This window comes from Rhea americana, unplaced genomic scaffold (assembly GCF_003343005.1).
Source record: "Rhea americana isolate MKP2758 unplaced genomic scaffold, rheAme1 scaffold_16, whole genome shotgun sequence".
Lineage (NCBI taxonomy): Eukaryota > Metazoa > Chordata > Aves > Rheiformes > Rheidae > Rhea > Rhea americana.
Genome location: NW_028185705.1, coordinates 1,151,265 through 1,168,364, shown reverse-complemented (window position 1 = coordinate 1,168,364; position 17,100 = coordinate 1,151,265). Strand labels below are relative to the sequence as shown.

General features: G+C 39.9%; 1 protein-coding gene across 4 annotated transcripts in view; it reads left to right on the top strand.

Moving 5' to 3' along the window:
• The window catches only part of ITPR1 (inositol 1,4,5-trisphosphate receptor type 1), a 188,037-nt gene that overhangs the window by 154,064 nt on the left and 16,873 nt on the right, over positions 1-17,100 (top strand). For 3 of the 4 annotated variants that reach the window (XM_085300025.1, XM_085300026.1, XM_085300024.1), the window contains 8 exons: positions 2,904-3,026; positions 6,433-6,608; positions 7,870-8,034; positions 9,716-9,911; positions 11,253-11,354; positions 13,043-13,182; positions 14,433-14,598; positions 15,531-15,691. In XM_085300025.1, coding sequence (XP_085156151.1) covers positions 2,904-3,026; positions 6,433-6,608; positions 7,870-8,034; positions 9,716-9,911; positions 11,253-11,354; positions 13,043-13,182; positions 14,433-14,598; positions 15,531-15,691 — 1,229 coding nt within the window. Of the gene's footprint in view, positions 1-2,903; positions 3,027-6,432; positions 6,609-7,869; positions 8,035-9,715; positions 9,912-11,252; positions 11,355-13,042; positions 13,183-14,432; positions 14,599-15,530; positions 15,692-15,850; positions 16,110-17,100 lie in introns of all 4 variants that reach the window. The other variant, XR_014895240.1, reaches the window with a different exon arrangement.

Sequence of the window (17,100 nt, the reverse complement as noted above, 5' to 3'; positions counted from 1 at the left end):
GGTTGAGCAGGCAGTGGACTTCTGCGGTACAACTGTGTGCTGTTGTCAACCCAAAAACTGCCTGCAGAGCCAGACACACGCGCACAATTTAAACGATAAGGTAGCGGGAGTTTGCTGTTTGACATGGATCACATTGGTAGTCAGGCATCATTGTGTATCCTGGAAACGTACTAGGTTAGATGGGGCCTCCAAGGGTCATCTAGTCCAACCATCAGTTAGGTCAGGTTGCTCAGGGCTTTGCCCAGTCAGCTTTTGACTGACAAAAAAGTGTCCTGAGCACCTTTTACAGGGCTTAATCCCTCTCATTGTGAAAAGCTCTTTTTCTTGGGTGACTGTTGCGTCTTGCCCTTTTGCTGTACACTCTGTGATGAGTCTGAACTCTCTCCAGTTCCTGGTTCAGATGTATCTGTGCAGTTCATGCTGGAGCTGACCAGCTGTCTCACACTGGGGAACAGAGAGGGCTCATGGAAACTCAGTATTTGCTTCTGATTGTTGTGGGGTGTGTGTACACACACACACACACACACATGTACTTTAACAGAACTTTTTACAGACAAAAGCAAATTGGAAACCTATTGTTTAAAATGATGAAACTCAACTACAGGTAGAGTAGTCTGAAACATAATCAACTCTATTGAAATATTTTTGATGCATCTGAATACTAAATAGAGTGGAGCTATTTCGACTTAACAATGAGTTGGTACTTTTGACAGCCTCAAAATCCCCGGTAAGCTGTTTTCTAACTTGACTTCTAAGAACTGTACAGGAGATATGGGAAAATAAAACATTTAAACAAGTGAGTAACTTTTTATTTGACAGCATCCATATATTCTGTTAGGTTTTGTTATGTCTGGACTTCAGAGTTATTTTAATTGTCTTTGAGGCTATCCCAGAGCAATTTGTGAGAACAGCCATAATTAAAAACAAACTACAAATAGATCAAAATTGTCAGACAGAAGTAAAGAATAATTTTATTTAAAAGACCTAGATTTTTTTCATTAAAATTATAGGAAAGATTTTCCTATTGCAGGAAAAGGTTTAATCTGTCTTCTAATATTCTGGTCTTGTTACACCTTTTAATACAATTGTTTCTCACGTCTTAAATATAGGTTTGTTGTTCTGAGCCATAATGGATATATATTGCTTTGTGCTTATTGTGGTACAACTTAACTTTTTTTTTCAATGTCTATAAGGAACCATGTATTTCTCCCCCTTAAGCTCATGGAGCTAGCTTATAATATGAACACCGTAGGTCTCAAAGTCTCAGTTAAATATTCAAGTGAGTCTTCCAAAACAAGGCAAAATGCTGCACATGGCAGATAGCCTGTGCCTACACCAAATAGAGGTTTAAAGTAAAATCTGGAACTTTACATAGGTACTTCATACAGATGGATTCAACTGACTTGCAGATTCTTTCAGATGAAACAAAATTGAGATGAGAAAAAATATGAAAAACAATGCATCTTATATTCCAAACATTGCTACATCTCATTTTAGTGAGGCTTAAGAGATGCCTAAATAGCTAGGTGCAATCAAACTTAATTTTTACAGTAACTAGGCCCCTTTTTCTATTCCTTTCCTTTGCATTCAACTGTTCAGTGCATTTGCCTTTTATGTGCATTTAAAGTCAGTATAATGAGGCACTCTGACTTGTGTAACTTTTTTTTTTTTTTTTTTTTTTTTTTCTTAGGAAGCTAGAAGAGAAGTGGTGGCTAATACGAGATTCAGAATTGCTGCATTCATTAATTTACTCTTCAGGCCCAGAGTTTGCATTTCAATTTTTTCCTTAAACTTTGCAGTGAGCTCTTTCTCCTTTGCCCTGACATCTGTACATGTGTACCCCCCTTCCAAATGGGAAAAGCCTTAGTTCTCTTTCCCTTCATTGAGAACACGTGAAATAGATGTTTAACCACTGTAGACTTCTGATACACAATCTGCCGTACAGTAAGCCTGCAGGAGTTAAGTTCTGGGGGATTTTAATTTGATGCAGATGCAGTTACCATAAGGCAGCTGTTTAGCTGTCCTTTTCATCTCCTGGTCCATGACAGCTTCAGAAAATGAATCTTCTTGCTTTGTGGACCTCTTGATTCTAGCTACAGAGATTATTAAAATTAGGACTCACTTTTAAAAGTATTTGTTTGTAGCTTTTGGAATTTAAAATACGCTGCTGTTTAGCTTTAGTTCTGCATATGTTTATGCCCTTTACCTACAGTACAGAGGACAGTCACACCTGAGCTTTTGAGCTAGGTTATCATCTTGGGATATTCTAGTCTAATATCAGCTTGAAGTAAACCTGTCTTATGTGTTCAGCAGCCAGTCTTAAACATTTTAGCTTTATTGTTACATTGCTATGCTGAATTTTGTGTCCCAGGAGCCCACATAGCACACACTGTTTTTCCTGTCTGGCTGCAGTGGAAAGGCAGCTTGAAGATGGGTAAACATCTAATGCAAGTGAGCTGCTGGTAGCAGCAGTAGCAGCATGGCTAGGAGGGATGGTGCTGAATCTCACCTGTGCTACTGCGTAAAAATTTTATTCTTACTAATCATTTTTGGTGTAACTCTGATTTTGTGAGTACAAAGTACATCATGAGAGGAAATATGAAGTCCATGACCTCTAGGATTTCTGAACTCGTTCTCATGCTGCTGCTAAATTGATTCATGTTTGCAAATGCTTTCCCTTTTAACGTTGGTCCTTTGCTGTAAAGCCCTATCCAGGAAACTGGAAGTACCCTAAAGAATAAAGGATAATCAGATTTCAGCATARGCAATGGTTATTACTGCTGTTGATATTGTGCTCTGGGTAACTGAAAATAAACTGAGTTTTGGTGGAGATAAATTTTTTGTAGTCTTGGATTTTTTGAAATTCTCCTTTAAAAAGTATTATGTTTTTTTTTCTTTTGCAGCTCAACCTTTCCTGTATTGGTGTGCTCGCAACATGTCCTTCTGGAGCAGTATTTCCTTTAATCTGGCTGTCCTTATGAACCTACTTGTAGCATTTTTCTATCCATTCAAAGGAATTCGAGGAGGTATCAGTACTTAACGTGAAAAAATATGTGAACAAATAAGATTTGATGGGCCAAATTCTGTCCCCCACTTGTCTGTGCAGCCCTGTTAACTTCACTGGAGATAGCAGAACAGAAATTGGCTACTCTTGATATTGAGGTTTAAACTTTGCTGTTTTCAGACTTATCTGAATAAAAAATGGCCTAATATTTGCAAAGAGATCATGGTGAGGAGGGTCATTGTAACATGATTTTTTTTTATAGTCCTTTCTATATTGAGACATTCATAAGGAAAATGTAGAACCACCCTTCTTCCTAGGGGAAAGAAATTATCAGATGTCCCTTTTAATTACATGACTGTTCTACTTTTTTAAAAAAAAGTTCTATAATTAAGTATTGACCGAAAAGTAGAAGAAATATTAATTTATTGTTTTTCTTGAGCTTGCATTTTATTAATGTCATTTTCTGTAAAAGTTCCCTGATTACATAGCATGTCAGGAGGTCTGTGATTGTTGCAGAGCTGAGTAGGTGAGATTACCCCATGTTAGCATGTGAGGCCTGCAGGAGGGAAGTGACTTGCCTGACACCATCCAACACAGTGGGAGATCCAGAATAAGGATCTCTGGTACTTTCTCTTCTCAGGACATTACTTCTCCAAGCGCTTAAATCAGAGCTTGGCTTAAGGAACCAGGGAAAGCTTGCCAGCCTTGCCTCCTGATTCTAGAGCAACCTGCCGTTTTGAATTTCCTTGCCATAAGTGGGTAGCAGCTGAGCTTGCTGAGCTATCATTTCAAGCATAAACTATGTGATAACATGTGCAGTTTATGAGGGATTGCACAATCTTGCTGCAGTAGGTCTCATGGAAGTTATTTTTGATCCAAACAGTGGGTTTGTGTGAGAGAGATGGTTCTTAGAGCCAATTCAGTAAATACTTCCAATAAAGACCTGATTAAACCCAGCTGGTCTTGCTTAGATTCAGCCTCTCTGAAGGATGCACCTTAAGGCAAGCTGATTGGTCGATTCATGTTAGCAAAAATCAGGAAATATGGACAAATAGTCCCAAGAGTGTCTGTATGATGTGTTTATCACTTGTAGGACTGTATAGGGGAAATAYCTAGGTAGGAGCTTTTGCTACATTTGTGTCAACTGAAGTAAAACCTCATCCTGGAGAGTGTGATTCATGCTTGAGCCTTTACTTCTTACTTTTAACATTCATAATACAACAAGACCAGACAGATTTTTATCTTCTCTTATTGAACTTCTCTCTTCATCTCTTTCCTTTGTTCATTGCGTGATACAGAGCCTAAAGAAAACACAGCTCAGAGATGGCAAGTAGCCTGAAAGTAGGCAAGTTCTCAGCTAAGCTCTCTGTGTGTGGCAAAAATGCCATTTTACTGTTTCTGTGGTTGACTAGGTTGACTAGTCAAGTTAAATTGAGGAGAACCTTAGTTTTGTCAAAGTAGTGTTGGATGGTGTGTTACATTAGTGGTGGGATAAAGGTGATCAGCATGGAAAACTTGCATAAGGGCTTCTACGTCATAAGCAATGCTTGAATACGACATGTGAGAACGTACTGAGAGGCTGGTTAGTTTGGCTAACTCATGAAACATCAGACTCTTGCTTCAACAGCTCTCTCTCTCATTGCACCAAGCAATCTTAGCATATTGGATAATTACCAGCATCGCTTTCTGACCAGCTGGTGGTCTGAAGGTTTTAACAAGCACAAAGAGCAACCGAATTTTCCATTTGTAGTCTCAAAGGTCACAAGTTAAAATTTAAAAGTCTGAATTTTTGGCTGCTAGTAAAGCTGCTAATTAAACAAGTTCTTTGAGATTGCAAGTTGCAAGATTGGGGGAAGAATCATTTGACTTTTTGAAGATTCCCTACCCCACGTATTTGAGGGACTTTATCAGGTGAAGTTTTAATTAAAAGCTCTTATTTGACTAGTTGTCATCAAGAATGTTTTTTTTTTTTAATATATATATACAACTTTAAAGAAAACAAGCTTTTCAAAAAGGATCATTTGGGGAAATTCTTAGTGTTTTGAATTGCTCAAACATGTTGAACTTGGGGCAGCTGATTAGCATATGACTGTATAGCAGAAGCTGTAAAACTTATGACTTCAGTAGCAGAAACAAGCTTGAGTGTCTGGAGTTAGGTACTTAAGTTGTAAGAATTCCAGAGACATGGAGAACTTTCTGTCAAGTCTTCCGAAATACGCATTCCTTCTGCCAGCARGCTTATAATGGACTCCACATGCTGGCAGCAAGCACAACGGAGCTAGACTGGGGGCGGACAAGTGGTGAGCGCTGGCTCAGCGATCTGTGTTTTCCAAGGGCACAAAGAGCAGGGACCCTGCAAGGAGGCTCTGAGCTTGTGGCCACGCGCATACTGGCCCTGCTGAGCGCCCGCCCCTGCTCCCCTGGTCCCTCCTGCTCGGCTTTCGTGACCAGGTGACCGCTTTCARTACTGCACCTCCAGGCTTTTGCCAGCTGCGAGGATGGTTGCTGCGTTGCTCGGGGATCGTGAACTCCCTTCACATGGCAGAAACATCTATTGAACTTTATTTATCAAGCTTTAATCTTCATCTGTCCTCTGTTATCTTTATTAATCTACAGTGATTTTTGAACAAAATTAAATGATTGCTCACTGTAGTCAGATGAGTGACATTTTCTAACCCTTCTGAATTTGGGAGGAGAAAAGCCTTCACCAAATATGTTGCTCGTAACACACAACAGCCCTGTGAGTACCTGCAGAAGGGCTCGGAGTGGAATTTGGGGGAATCTCACCTTTTAGTCTGAGTTATTAGTTATTTGAACAAAAACAYATCTTCACGTGAGTTTCAAGAAAAGATGTCTTTTTATATTCTGCATAGACTCAGCATAAACAGTATTTTAGGTTGTGTATTTTTAGTGTTCTTTCACGGAAGTTTATTTTTAGCAATGCTGGCTGATGTTATGTAAGCAGACAATCTCATGGGACAGTCTGAATAGAACCAGAAATAGCAAGAGGTGATAAAACTGGTGAAGGGTTTTGACCAAAAGCATAATAGAAGAGTAGACTATGAATAAGGACCTGATGAGTATATTGTCTGTCTTTACCCATTCAGTGCATCTACAGAATATATTAGCAAAACGCCTCTCCTTCTCAGCATTAAAGGTGTGCAAGTAGTGGAACAGGAAAATGAATCCTATACTAGTGCTCTTTGCATGTTACTTTAGTAACAAACTCATAATTAAAAATCTGCTGAAAGCATTGAGTTCAGACAAGCTGCTTACTATCTTCAAATCAGTAATGTCTGAAGAGGTAGACTAATGATRCTGCACAACAATAGGATAAAATGGCACTTACCTGAATATTTTGATTGTGTTTTATTTGATAACACAAAGTATTGAATGTCTGTGTTTTTTGTTCTCTCTCTCCATCCTAGGTACGCTAGAGCCCCACTTGTCAGGCTTGCTATGGACTGCTATGCTGATTTCTTTGGCTATAGTTATAGCTCTTCCTAAGCCCCATGGCATCCGAGCCTTAATAGCTTCTACAATATTACGGCTAATATTTTCAGTTGGTTTACAACCTACTTTATTTCTTCTGGGTGCRTTCAATGTAAGTATTGAGTGGGCTTTGAAGCTCTGTTGCGTCTTATGTAAGGGTTCCTTATCTGCTCACGAAGATGTCGGACAAAAATAGTCTGGAACATGGTGGCGGTGGCAGTACCGTTTGGTGAAGAAGTAATTCCCACTTTGGATTGTTTCTTGATAGAAGTGCTTTGCTGTTTTCCATTTAATCCCAATTCCCTAAGTTGGAGCACTCTAAGGTTTTGTCACAGTCTAGGAACAGCTCCAACCCCAGCTAAAAATGYTAAGATGTCTCTGTGACCCTAAAGTACTCTTAAGTTGTTCTCTCAAACCCTTCTCTTGTTCGGTGACTAAACTACAGTATTTTTGGAATTGTATAAGATTTACTAAACAGTGCATTTCCCAAATGCCTGTCTGTAGTCTGCCTGCCAGYCCAAAGTGTGACACTAAGCAGTTTTGCTATGGTAATGCGCGGACGGAGTGTGTAAACTGAGCCATCAGAGAACTTCATTAACACTCAGACCTGGGTATTTGTGGTCTCTTGGCGAGTAAGCCAAACATGTTTCTCTCTGACTGAGTCAGCAGGAGCTTTGCAAAGATGCGTCTTCTGGAAGCCTTTGCCTTTATTACAGTGCCCGGCTTTTAAGCGTGTGATTTTTTAGTACCCCTTGTCATCGAAATGTGTTACCRAGAGCTGTATATGACAGAATCTGAGTTGCGTTGTTAGCACTCCTGTTGATAGTTACAGCATCTGGCTGGTCCAGGTAAGYGTAAGGGAGTTTTCCCTCCAGTGTCGATGGCTGCTGCCATACGAGAGGATTACCAGGTACCTGATGTGAGGGTGAATAGCAGAGGGAATCCGGAGTACTCGCTTATTAGCAAGCAATAGGGACTGCTTCTTCAGAAATGTAAGTGCTGCTGTARCCTAGGAAGTTATTTGCAGGAAGATTGGTGCTTAGGGTAGTTTAGCACTTCTTATGGAAAGCTTACCTTTCACACCAGTGTTATATTGTTACTTTCTTCTTTAAAACTTCAAATATTGATGCTGTGAGGCAAAAAGCTGAAGAGAGTGCGCATGTTTTACTGAAGAGATGAAGTTTTAATTTTGGCCCACTGTCGGAGCTGTGCAAAAAACACAACAGAAAGCAGCTTGTGACTCTGTGTAAAGTGCTGTCATGTAACAGACATTGTAGAATAGTTGTTGATACCATCATGTAGTTGAGTTATTACCGGCTTTGAAAAATTGCCTTTATTTTTGTGTAACTAATTTGTGGTTAATCTTTCCTTAGGTTTGTAATAAAATCATTTTTCTGATGAGTTTTGTGGGTAACTGTGGAACCTTCACTAGAGGATACAAGGCAATGATCATGGATGTGGAGTTTCTGTATCACCTACTATACCTTCTCATTTGTGCTCTGGGACTCTTCGTACATGAATTTTTTTATAGTTTGTTGGTAGGTATTCATTTTGTCCCTAGGATGTTTTTCTTTCTGTGTGTTTGTAAAGTCCCATCTCAGGCTTATCTAGGTGTGTTTTACACTGCTTTCTTTCCATTTTAGTAATAGGAGACCATTATACAGACACTGTCTTGAAAACTAAATTCTGGCCATTTTGTTTAGGAGAAGTTGCTGTGGGAGCCTGCAGGCTTCCTGCCATATCTCATCTTCCTGGTTTTTGTGAACAAACGAAAGACTTTTTGTTCTTAAGTATATTATACAAGAAGTGTTTTTCGTTAAATTTCTTTAAAATTACTCACCACAATAAGTGTGCAGTTGTGTAAAGAAGATGCTTAGCATTTCCCTTTCTGAAGGTTAATTCTCAGACAGCTGAGATACGAATTTTCTGGGTTAAATCTATTGCTTGTGAGCCTGCTTGGACTTTCAAGATAATGAAATAATTTAAATTGTTTTGACTCCAAGTATATCAATAGCTGGTGAAGGTTTAAATCTTCTCAAGGTCAGATGAGTTTTTACCTACATGAGAAAAAAAATAATTGAAAAATCTGGCCATATAAATGCTAGCTAAACAGTAGGCACTTGCAGGGTTACCATGCTATGAGTAAAAGGCAAACATTTCTCGAAGAGAGCTTATACTTTGTTCTCGTGAATAACTCCAACAGTGTATCCCTGTTTTTTGAGCACTTGGTTTACTCTGAAGGCTCTCCTTAACTAGCTAGGCTCTAGACCTCAACCAATTGACATGAATGCCTGGCATATGGTTTTTTTTCAGTTTTGAGTGGAATATGTCTTGCACAACATAATACTTCTAAGAATAAACAGTGAAGGAGTACATCTACAGCTGGTGAAGAAAATGTGTCACCTTTTAAAGTAAACCTTCATTCCCTTTCAGAACTGTATATTTTTGTCCATTTGTTTGGGGCTTGCTGCATCCTCTGGTAACTTTTTTTTTTTTCCTGCACTCATACAGGTCCAGTTTAACTCGTATGTGTCCTCATTGTCAGTAGCATAGCCAGCTCTGTCCCTGGGCTGTGCTGGGGAAATGGCACAGACCCAGCAAAGTGGAAAATGAAGGAGAACATTTGTAAAAATATTTAAACAACGAGCACTTTTTGCCAACACTGATTTGGTGAAAAATATTACTYGCTTTAGTTATGTACTCAATAAATGAATTGAATTTTGAATTGTGGTATTTTAATTTTTTTGTAAGATGAAGCAGATAACAGTACTGTTGTACTTTTTAACATTAGCARTTGTATGTTAAAGCAAGCACTGTACATTTAGCATTTAAGCAAGTAATGATCATAGACCTTTTATTAGGTTAATCAACATTGTTCCTCAAGTCGTGTATGAGATGTGTAGTTGGTGGATGCACCAAAAAGCACCCATGGTTTCACGGAGGCTGTGAAGTGCAGGCAGAAATGGGAGGGTGCAGCTGCCTCTGGGCCTCGGGCCTCAAAGTGCTTGGTGCACGAAAGGTGTGGTGGGGATGAGCAAGCCCCCAAGCCTCCCACATGATCTTTCTTTGCTGAATTTTGACTGCCAACTCTTAAAAAAAATAGTAATAATAAGCTGTATTGCTATCAGGCTACTCCATGTTATGTCAATGTATAACATGCCACCAGTTTTACTGGTAATAAATTTGTGAAACAGCCTTTGCTTTTGCCTCTTCCTGCAGCTCTTTGACTTGGTGTACAGAGAGGAGACCTTGCTGAACGTTATTAAGAGTGTCACTCGCAATGGGCGCTCCATCATCCTGACTGCTGTGCTTGCCCTCATCTTGGTCTACCTGTTCTCAATAGTGGGATACCTGTTCTTCAAAGATGACTTTATCTTGGAAGTAGATAAGCTCCCTAATGAAACGCTATTGCCAGGTTGGTACATATTTTGGCTGTTCAAGTGCTAAAGAAATCAATTGTCTTGTTTCCTGTGGCATGCTGATTTTTCGAGACTGCAAGACATGCTGGTTACCTCATAAGTCCTTTCTTACAAAGGACACTGTTTAAAAACAAAACATAACAGCACTATTTGGAACAAACAGCTACCACAGAGGTTTTTACAAAACACTGTGATCTACTGCAGTGTGAAGAGGGAAGGGGTGGAGGAACCTCTGGAGATAGCATTTAGGCTGTTCTGCACACATTTGAGATTTTTCCTCTCGTTATTTGCTAAAACAGCTGAAATTTTCTACACCTATTCCCTCCTCCAGTTTAATTACAAGCAGAATTTAGGTAGGACATTAGGTAGGACAGTGGGGAAGGCTCTGCACTGAGAGAGTTGGTTTGCTAGAGCTTGAATGCTTATATTGGTTTTTAATGGTGGGCTTTGCTTTCAGCATAACAGAAAATTAATATTTTATCTCAAGTAACTGAGTGAGTAAGAGGGGAAATGACACTTAAAGATGTTCCTGGGAACGAGCTTTCTACCTCTAACTTTAGTTTGCTTGTAGTTTGTATAGACTGAACTTCCCTCAAATACTTGCTATAGTTTAAATTCCATACTAGACTTTTTCTGAGCTGAACTTATTAATAAGCTGAAGTGCTTATTGTAAGTTAAAAGTAGGGGGATTCTTACTACCTTGTAGTATCAAATAAGCAAGTTGCTGGGTGGGAAGTATAGGAAGGAAACTTGTTACAGGAGGGGTGTGGGTTTTGTCTTGTTCTGACTTTGGTTTGGGTTTTTTTTTTTTTGTTTGTTTTTTGTTTTTTAACCGCCACTTGAGCAAGCATTACTTGACGTTTCCACTTTTTTTTTTTTTAATTTTACTGTCAATCCTATGAAAGGCCTAAACCTGACTGACCCTCCTATTTCACATTTCCAGTACAGTTCAGAAATGCTGAAGACATGCAACTATGTGGCACTTCACTTATTTTGATACTTGCAAGGCATTGTAAGGGCAAATTTTTAAGGCACCTTGAAAATACGTTCACTAGAACATATTTCTGGAACAATTTCAGTTACTCTTGACTTTGGAGCTGATACAAAATAAATGCACGGCTTCTGTCTTTAATTCAYAGAAATAATAAGAATTTTATGTTTGAACTTTAGATCATTGAATATGTGAATCAAAGCATGGTGGCCTCCTAAACTCTAGCAGAATACACAATTCTGCATCAGGCTAGTAATTGTTCACTGTCTATAGTAGGGTGTCTTAATGTCTGGTAGCTAATGCCTGAAAAATGTTACACCATTTGATTCATTAATTTGTATTTTAGGTCGCACAGAGGCAGGTGAAACTATGACTGGGGAGTTTCTCTATTCAGATGTGTGTAAAGCAGGTAGTGGTAAAAACTGTTCTTCAATCATTCCTTCTGAACGTGAGTATCTCCTATCAAATTTCTGTGTCATAGCTTGAGTTTTCACATTTTTTCTAGTGAAGCTCATTAAATTAATTTTTTTTTAAAAAAGTGGTAGTTTTATGTAAYCAAATTGGGGAACAAAGCTATCATGGGACTCTTCAGCTTGAAAGAGGATTTAATTTAAGCCAATAGCATAAATGGCATATGGTACATGAAGTGTTTAAACTGGAGAAACTAAAACTAAACCATACGTAGAAAGAACACTGCCACAGTCTTAAATTATCTACCTTATCAATTTGAGAAGGAAGTGATGCAGTTTACCTCTTTGCAAAGTTCATTATTTTAAACATCAGGCTGTTAAATGCAATTTCAGAGTATAATGCTCTGTGAAGGATGAAGCAGAATGTTGTTTATTGTCAGTATTATTATATCTAGTTAAGTAAGGAAACAATTTTTAATATGTCAGGAAGTATTCCATGGATTAAGTAGACAGGGTAGGTTTGGGTTTTTTGTTTGTRTTTTTTTGTTTGTTTGTTGGTTTTTTGGTTTTTTTGATCAAGAATGTGCATGTGAGATATTACTTCCAGTGCAGTCATCAGCCTCAGATTAGGTATTGAAATGTTTTAGTTTTATTTCCTAGAAAATGTAATTTACTTCTGTGAAGTTTATGTTGCTGGCTGTGAGAGCCAGACAGATCATCCCTGTTTCTCTTAGCAATGGATACGGTCAAGCGTTTCAAAGGTCAATAATGGCCACGAGCCCATGCTGTCAGGAGGCGATGTCCCTGTTTTACTCAAGTATCCTCTTTGTAAGCTAAGAGTCAACACTGATACAGGAATAGTGTCTGTCTTCAGCTTTAGGAAGAATGTGCTTTGTTGTTTTTAGGCACTTTGGTTGCAGCAGGGATAAGTCTGGTGGAGACACACTTATCATAATCAAATCGACACCTCTGGCCACATAAAACCCTCATGTTAGCAATGCCCGAATCTTTGGCCTTTGTTTACTATTTTGGTTGATGGATATTTCCAGATTGCACAGGGATTTGGGCCCATCTAAGGCTCCCAATGGGAAGGGAGATCCACCTGTAAGCATAGTTATTACGGAGTGAAAGTCATGAGACTTTCAGCAGGGGCCGGGGTGGGGGGTGAGGTGCATGAGATTAGGGGATTCTAGCAGTTCTAGAACTGAAACAGTGAAGTTGGAGGCTTCCACCAAACGGGTGGAGGGTCAAAAATAGTACATTACTTAAGTGCTGTTTCCATAAGCAGTGATATTTTAGCCATTTGGAACAGAAGAGTGGAGGTTGCCATTTTGAGTGCAGCCCAAAGGCTGTGCAATCTGTTAGGCACCAAGGGAGAGTGTAAGAGGCAACACTTTGTCCTCCGAGCTGTCAGAAAGCTCCGATTCTGTATAAACAGGCATCTGGTGAGATCGAGTTGCACACACTCACAGGCAGGGAAAGAGAATTTTAACCCAGTCAGAGGCAGCAGCTAAAGCACGAGAAAGCCCCAGAGGGTGGTGAAAGGCAGGCGCCCCGCTCCCTGGGTCTGCGCTGCGCTAACGCCGAGCAGGTCTGTGACACTGGCCGGAAATCCGGCAGTTTTCGCACAAGAGCAAGCGAGCGCGTTCCCAGCAAAGAATGTGGAGAATTGTTTAAAACGGATCTCCTTGTCTTCTAAACATGTCCCTGCTTGCTGTGTTAATAGAGGGGATTGCCGACGAGATGGAGGAGGAGAATAAGGAGCATACGTGCGAGACGCTGCTGATGTGCATTGTCACGGTCCTGAGTCACGGGCTCCGCAGCGGGGGTGGAGTAGGTGATGTGCTCAGGAAGCCGTCCAAGGAGGTAAAGCACCGCTGCGTGGGGGCGGCGGAGCGATAACCACGTAGGGCTGGAGGTCACGTTCTGGTGGGGAAAATGTGTCCGTGCTCTGCTTGAACAGATGTAGGATACGTTGTGAAGGAGAAGGGACTGCAGTTTCCCTCTGTGTAATCAAGTTAATTCTCTGTAGTGTCACATTAAGCAGCAGCCTGTCCAAACAASTTTCCACAGATTGTTTTTTTCCTAGTAAATTAGGCTTTTTTAGCTTAAAGACAGCTCAGTCCTTAAGTCCAAAGTGGGGCCCAAATAAGCAAGAATGGTGTAGCCAATAGTCTGTGCGTTACAAAAGGAGCTGAGAAGAGCTTCCTCTGTGAAGGAAGGACTCTTGTCTGCTTGGAGCCATCATCACAGCATGGCCAAAGCAGCAGGACCTTCTCCCGATGCCCCAGGCTGCCCATGTGGCTGTTTCCGTAGCTGATTGTGCCCGAGTCTTGGTCTGTCTTTCCCCATCATTCCCAAAGGCAAAGGGACAGGCCTGGGCGGAGCCTTGGAGCTGGGGAGAAGGTCCTCGTCAGTCCTCCTTTCACCATCCCTCTTCCAGCAGCTTTGAGTCTGCTTTATTCACACCAGGTAACGGAAGGTGGAGTGGTATATATGGTCTGCAATTTCAAACTATTTGTAATATTAGCCTGATTTTTGCTTAAAATGGTTTAAAATTTACATGTTTCCTAATAAAACTTTGGCACCCAACTGTCTTCGATGTTTCTGAAAATGGGGCTTAGGTATGTGGGCTTCCAATAAATATGAAATGGGCACTGCTAAGTGCAAGTTAGTTTCTTGTTTCATTTAAGAGTGTCCACATGGTTGTTAATATAAGTGAATGAACTGCTATGAMATTCAGTAAAAGACTGTAGTCACCCCCAGTACTCTCTGGACATATAAGCAGATTAATAAAAGAAGCTAATTAGAAGCAGCTTGCAGGGAGGTGGTATGAGACGTGTGTGAGAGAAGAAGAAAGATTTGTAGATAGTAAGAAGAAAGAACAACTTCACAGCAGCTGTATACTGTTAGCTGACTAATTTGACTTTTTTCAGTAATCTTGCATTTTAGTTTCATTTAATGTTTTGAGTCCTAAGCTATCACTGGAAAGCATCAGAAACAKCAACTCAAGGGGTGGGGGGAGAGTAGCATATACTATTGCTGTGAGGAAAGACATCTAAGGGTCAGGCATGCATGTGTTTGGGTTGTTAATCATTAAATTCTCTATCTTGCAGGAACCTCTCTTTGCTGCTAGAGTGATATATGATCTGTTATTCTTCTTCATGGTCATCATTATTGTCCTTAACCTGATTTTTGGTGTGATCATTGACACTTTCGCTGATTTAAGGAGTGAAAAGCAGAAGAAAGAAGAAATTTTAAAAACTACTTGCTTTATTTGTGGTAAGTGTAGAAACRTGAAGTTAAGAACGAGGAGCGACTCTGTCGAGCTAGCTGCAGACCAGCATACGCAAGAAATGTATGGCTTGAGGAAAGAGGAGTCTTAAGTTATGTCTGTTCCTATCTTGCATTCCTCAAYTAATTGATTTCTTGGGGATCATATATGTAGGCACTTGGCAGGGAAAAGAGAAGAGGACTGTATACTATTATTCTTCAAATCTTAGCTTCTGTTTCTCTTGTGTTTCAGAGRACAGTTTTATATTGGAGCTGGAGAGATTTTTATAAACAGACTCAGGTCATGCTCAGTTGGTTAGAGCGTGGTGCTGCTAATGCCAGGGTCGTGGATTCAATCCCCATATGGGCTATGCTGAGGGTTGGACTAGATGATCTCCAGAGGTCCCTTCCAACCTTASCATTCTATGATTACTTTTCCAAGGATGCAGAGTGTTTAGTAGCATCTGCGAGGCAGTTAAATCCAAATGTACTGATGTGAAAAAGCAAACCACTGAGCCTGCAAGGCCAGTGTGGTTAAATGACATGGTCTGCAGAAGTTGTATAATGCATACGCTGGCCTAAGTAACCTTTGGAAGTTTGCTGCAAAGCAAATGTTGCATTTTGGTACTATTTTGCCTAAAAATAGGAGAAGTGTTACGAAATCCAACAACCTGGTTGCATACTAGGTAGCCACCTTTCTTAAACAAAGATTTTCCATTAGGTGTAGTAAACGTAACCATTGTTCGTAATGCTGCTTTTTCTCTCTCCTCTTCCCACTGACTGTGGCCATTTGTTGCAGATTTTATCCATATTACTCAGTGTCCTTTTAAGAATGATTTTGACTGTTAAGAAGTCAAAGAAACTGCACAATTTTTTTTCRGAACTCATTTCTTAGTAACACTTTATAAATGCTAAGGGTTGTGTTTGTGTCACTCTTGTAGGTCTGGAAAGAGATAAGTTTGATAACAAGACGGTCACATTTGAAGAGCATATTAAAGARGAGCACAATATGTGGCACTACTTGTGCTTCATTGTGTTAGTAAAAGTAAAAGATTCAACAGAATATACAGGACCAGAAAGTTATGTGGCAGAAATGATCAAGGTGAGTTTGGAGTGTTCTGTTTTTTGTTTTTCCCTTCTCCCCTCTGGACTAGACTGACCTACTGGACTATTTGGTAAACACAGYACTCTGTATCAAGCAAAAACTTGGAGTAGGACTTTGTCTACAGTAATAGGCTTAATCCAATATCACTCCTTTTAGGAATGTTCTCTAAAGATAATGAAGTTAAGATGTATTTGGCAAAGTAACTCGATAAAAAGGCATTGCRGATGTAGTACCATGTTGGAGTTGCAGCAGCAAGCTGATGGTGCAGAGGGTGCAGGAGAGGTGCTCTGGCAAACCCACGCCGGCTGCAGCACGGCAGCTCGGGATTTGCAGCTGCATACCTGTAGCTGCTAAGCCTCTGAAACATTCACGCCTGTGTGCCAAAGGAGGTGGCAATATGAGCAGTGAAATACAGGTAGTCTCCATGGTTTTGGATCAGTCACATAAGGATGAGGAGGGGTGGTTCAGTTCAAAAGAGAATACTTTCATGCTCGCAGAAGTGTGATGTACAGGTTATAACCTGTCCCAATATAAATATCTTAAACTGACTTCTAAGATTTGTTGTCATATGATTTTAGCTTATTGGTGTAAGAAACTCAAATTAGTATCTACTCAATTGTGAAGTCTTTTAATGAGAGAATTAAAAGGCTTGTGTCTGCCAAGTTGCAGGTTCAGAGCTCCTGGAATTAGATCCTTTGTTTCTAAACCCCAATTACTAATTTGTGTCTTCTGGCTGGTTAGCAAAAGCTCTTTCTGATTTAAAACATTTCAATTATTTTTTTTATTTGCCTTCAGCAAGTTCATGTAAAAAGCGGAATATTTGTCATCTTCATTTTTCTTTGCTGTAGAGGTGCAGCTTTCTTTTTCTTTTTCTTTCCTTCCCCTCCCTCCCCCCCCCCCCCCCCCGAAGGGGGCAATTTATCTTGACCTCTTCAGAATGTAAATCCCCCTGAGACCTCTTAGAGGTTAAACATGTTACTTTGGGGTCAGTGAAGTGTATATCCTGGTTCTGGATTTCTGCCTCAGTAATGAGAGCTTAAGGAAATCTTGTGAGCAGTCACCTGATAGAGGATTAGCATGGTGAGATAACTAAGTACATCACTGCTGCTTTCTAGTTCAACTTGATTATATTGCTCCCTTTATTTATCCCACCACAGTAACTGTTACTTCAGGAGGAAGGATTGCACGCTTAAAATGTTGCTGCTCATAAAGGAGTATTTTATATGTCGTGTTCAAACTAGTTTTAAAAAAGTGTTCAAGTTGGCTAACAACTTTTTAAGTAAAATTTCAGATTAGTAGTTCRAATTAGATAGGAACTAAAAACCAGTCCTGGAATGCTATTGCAGGAAATGCAAAAAGTGGACAACTTTTGCCAGAAATCCAGAAATTCCATTGTAGAAATGACA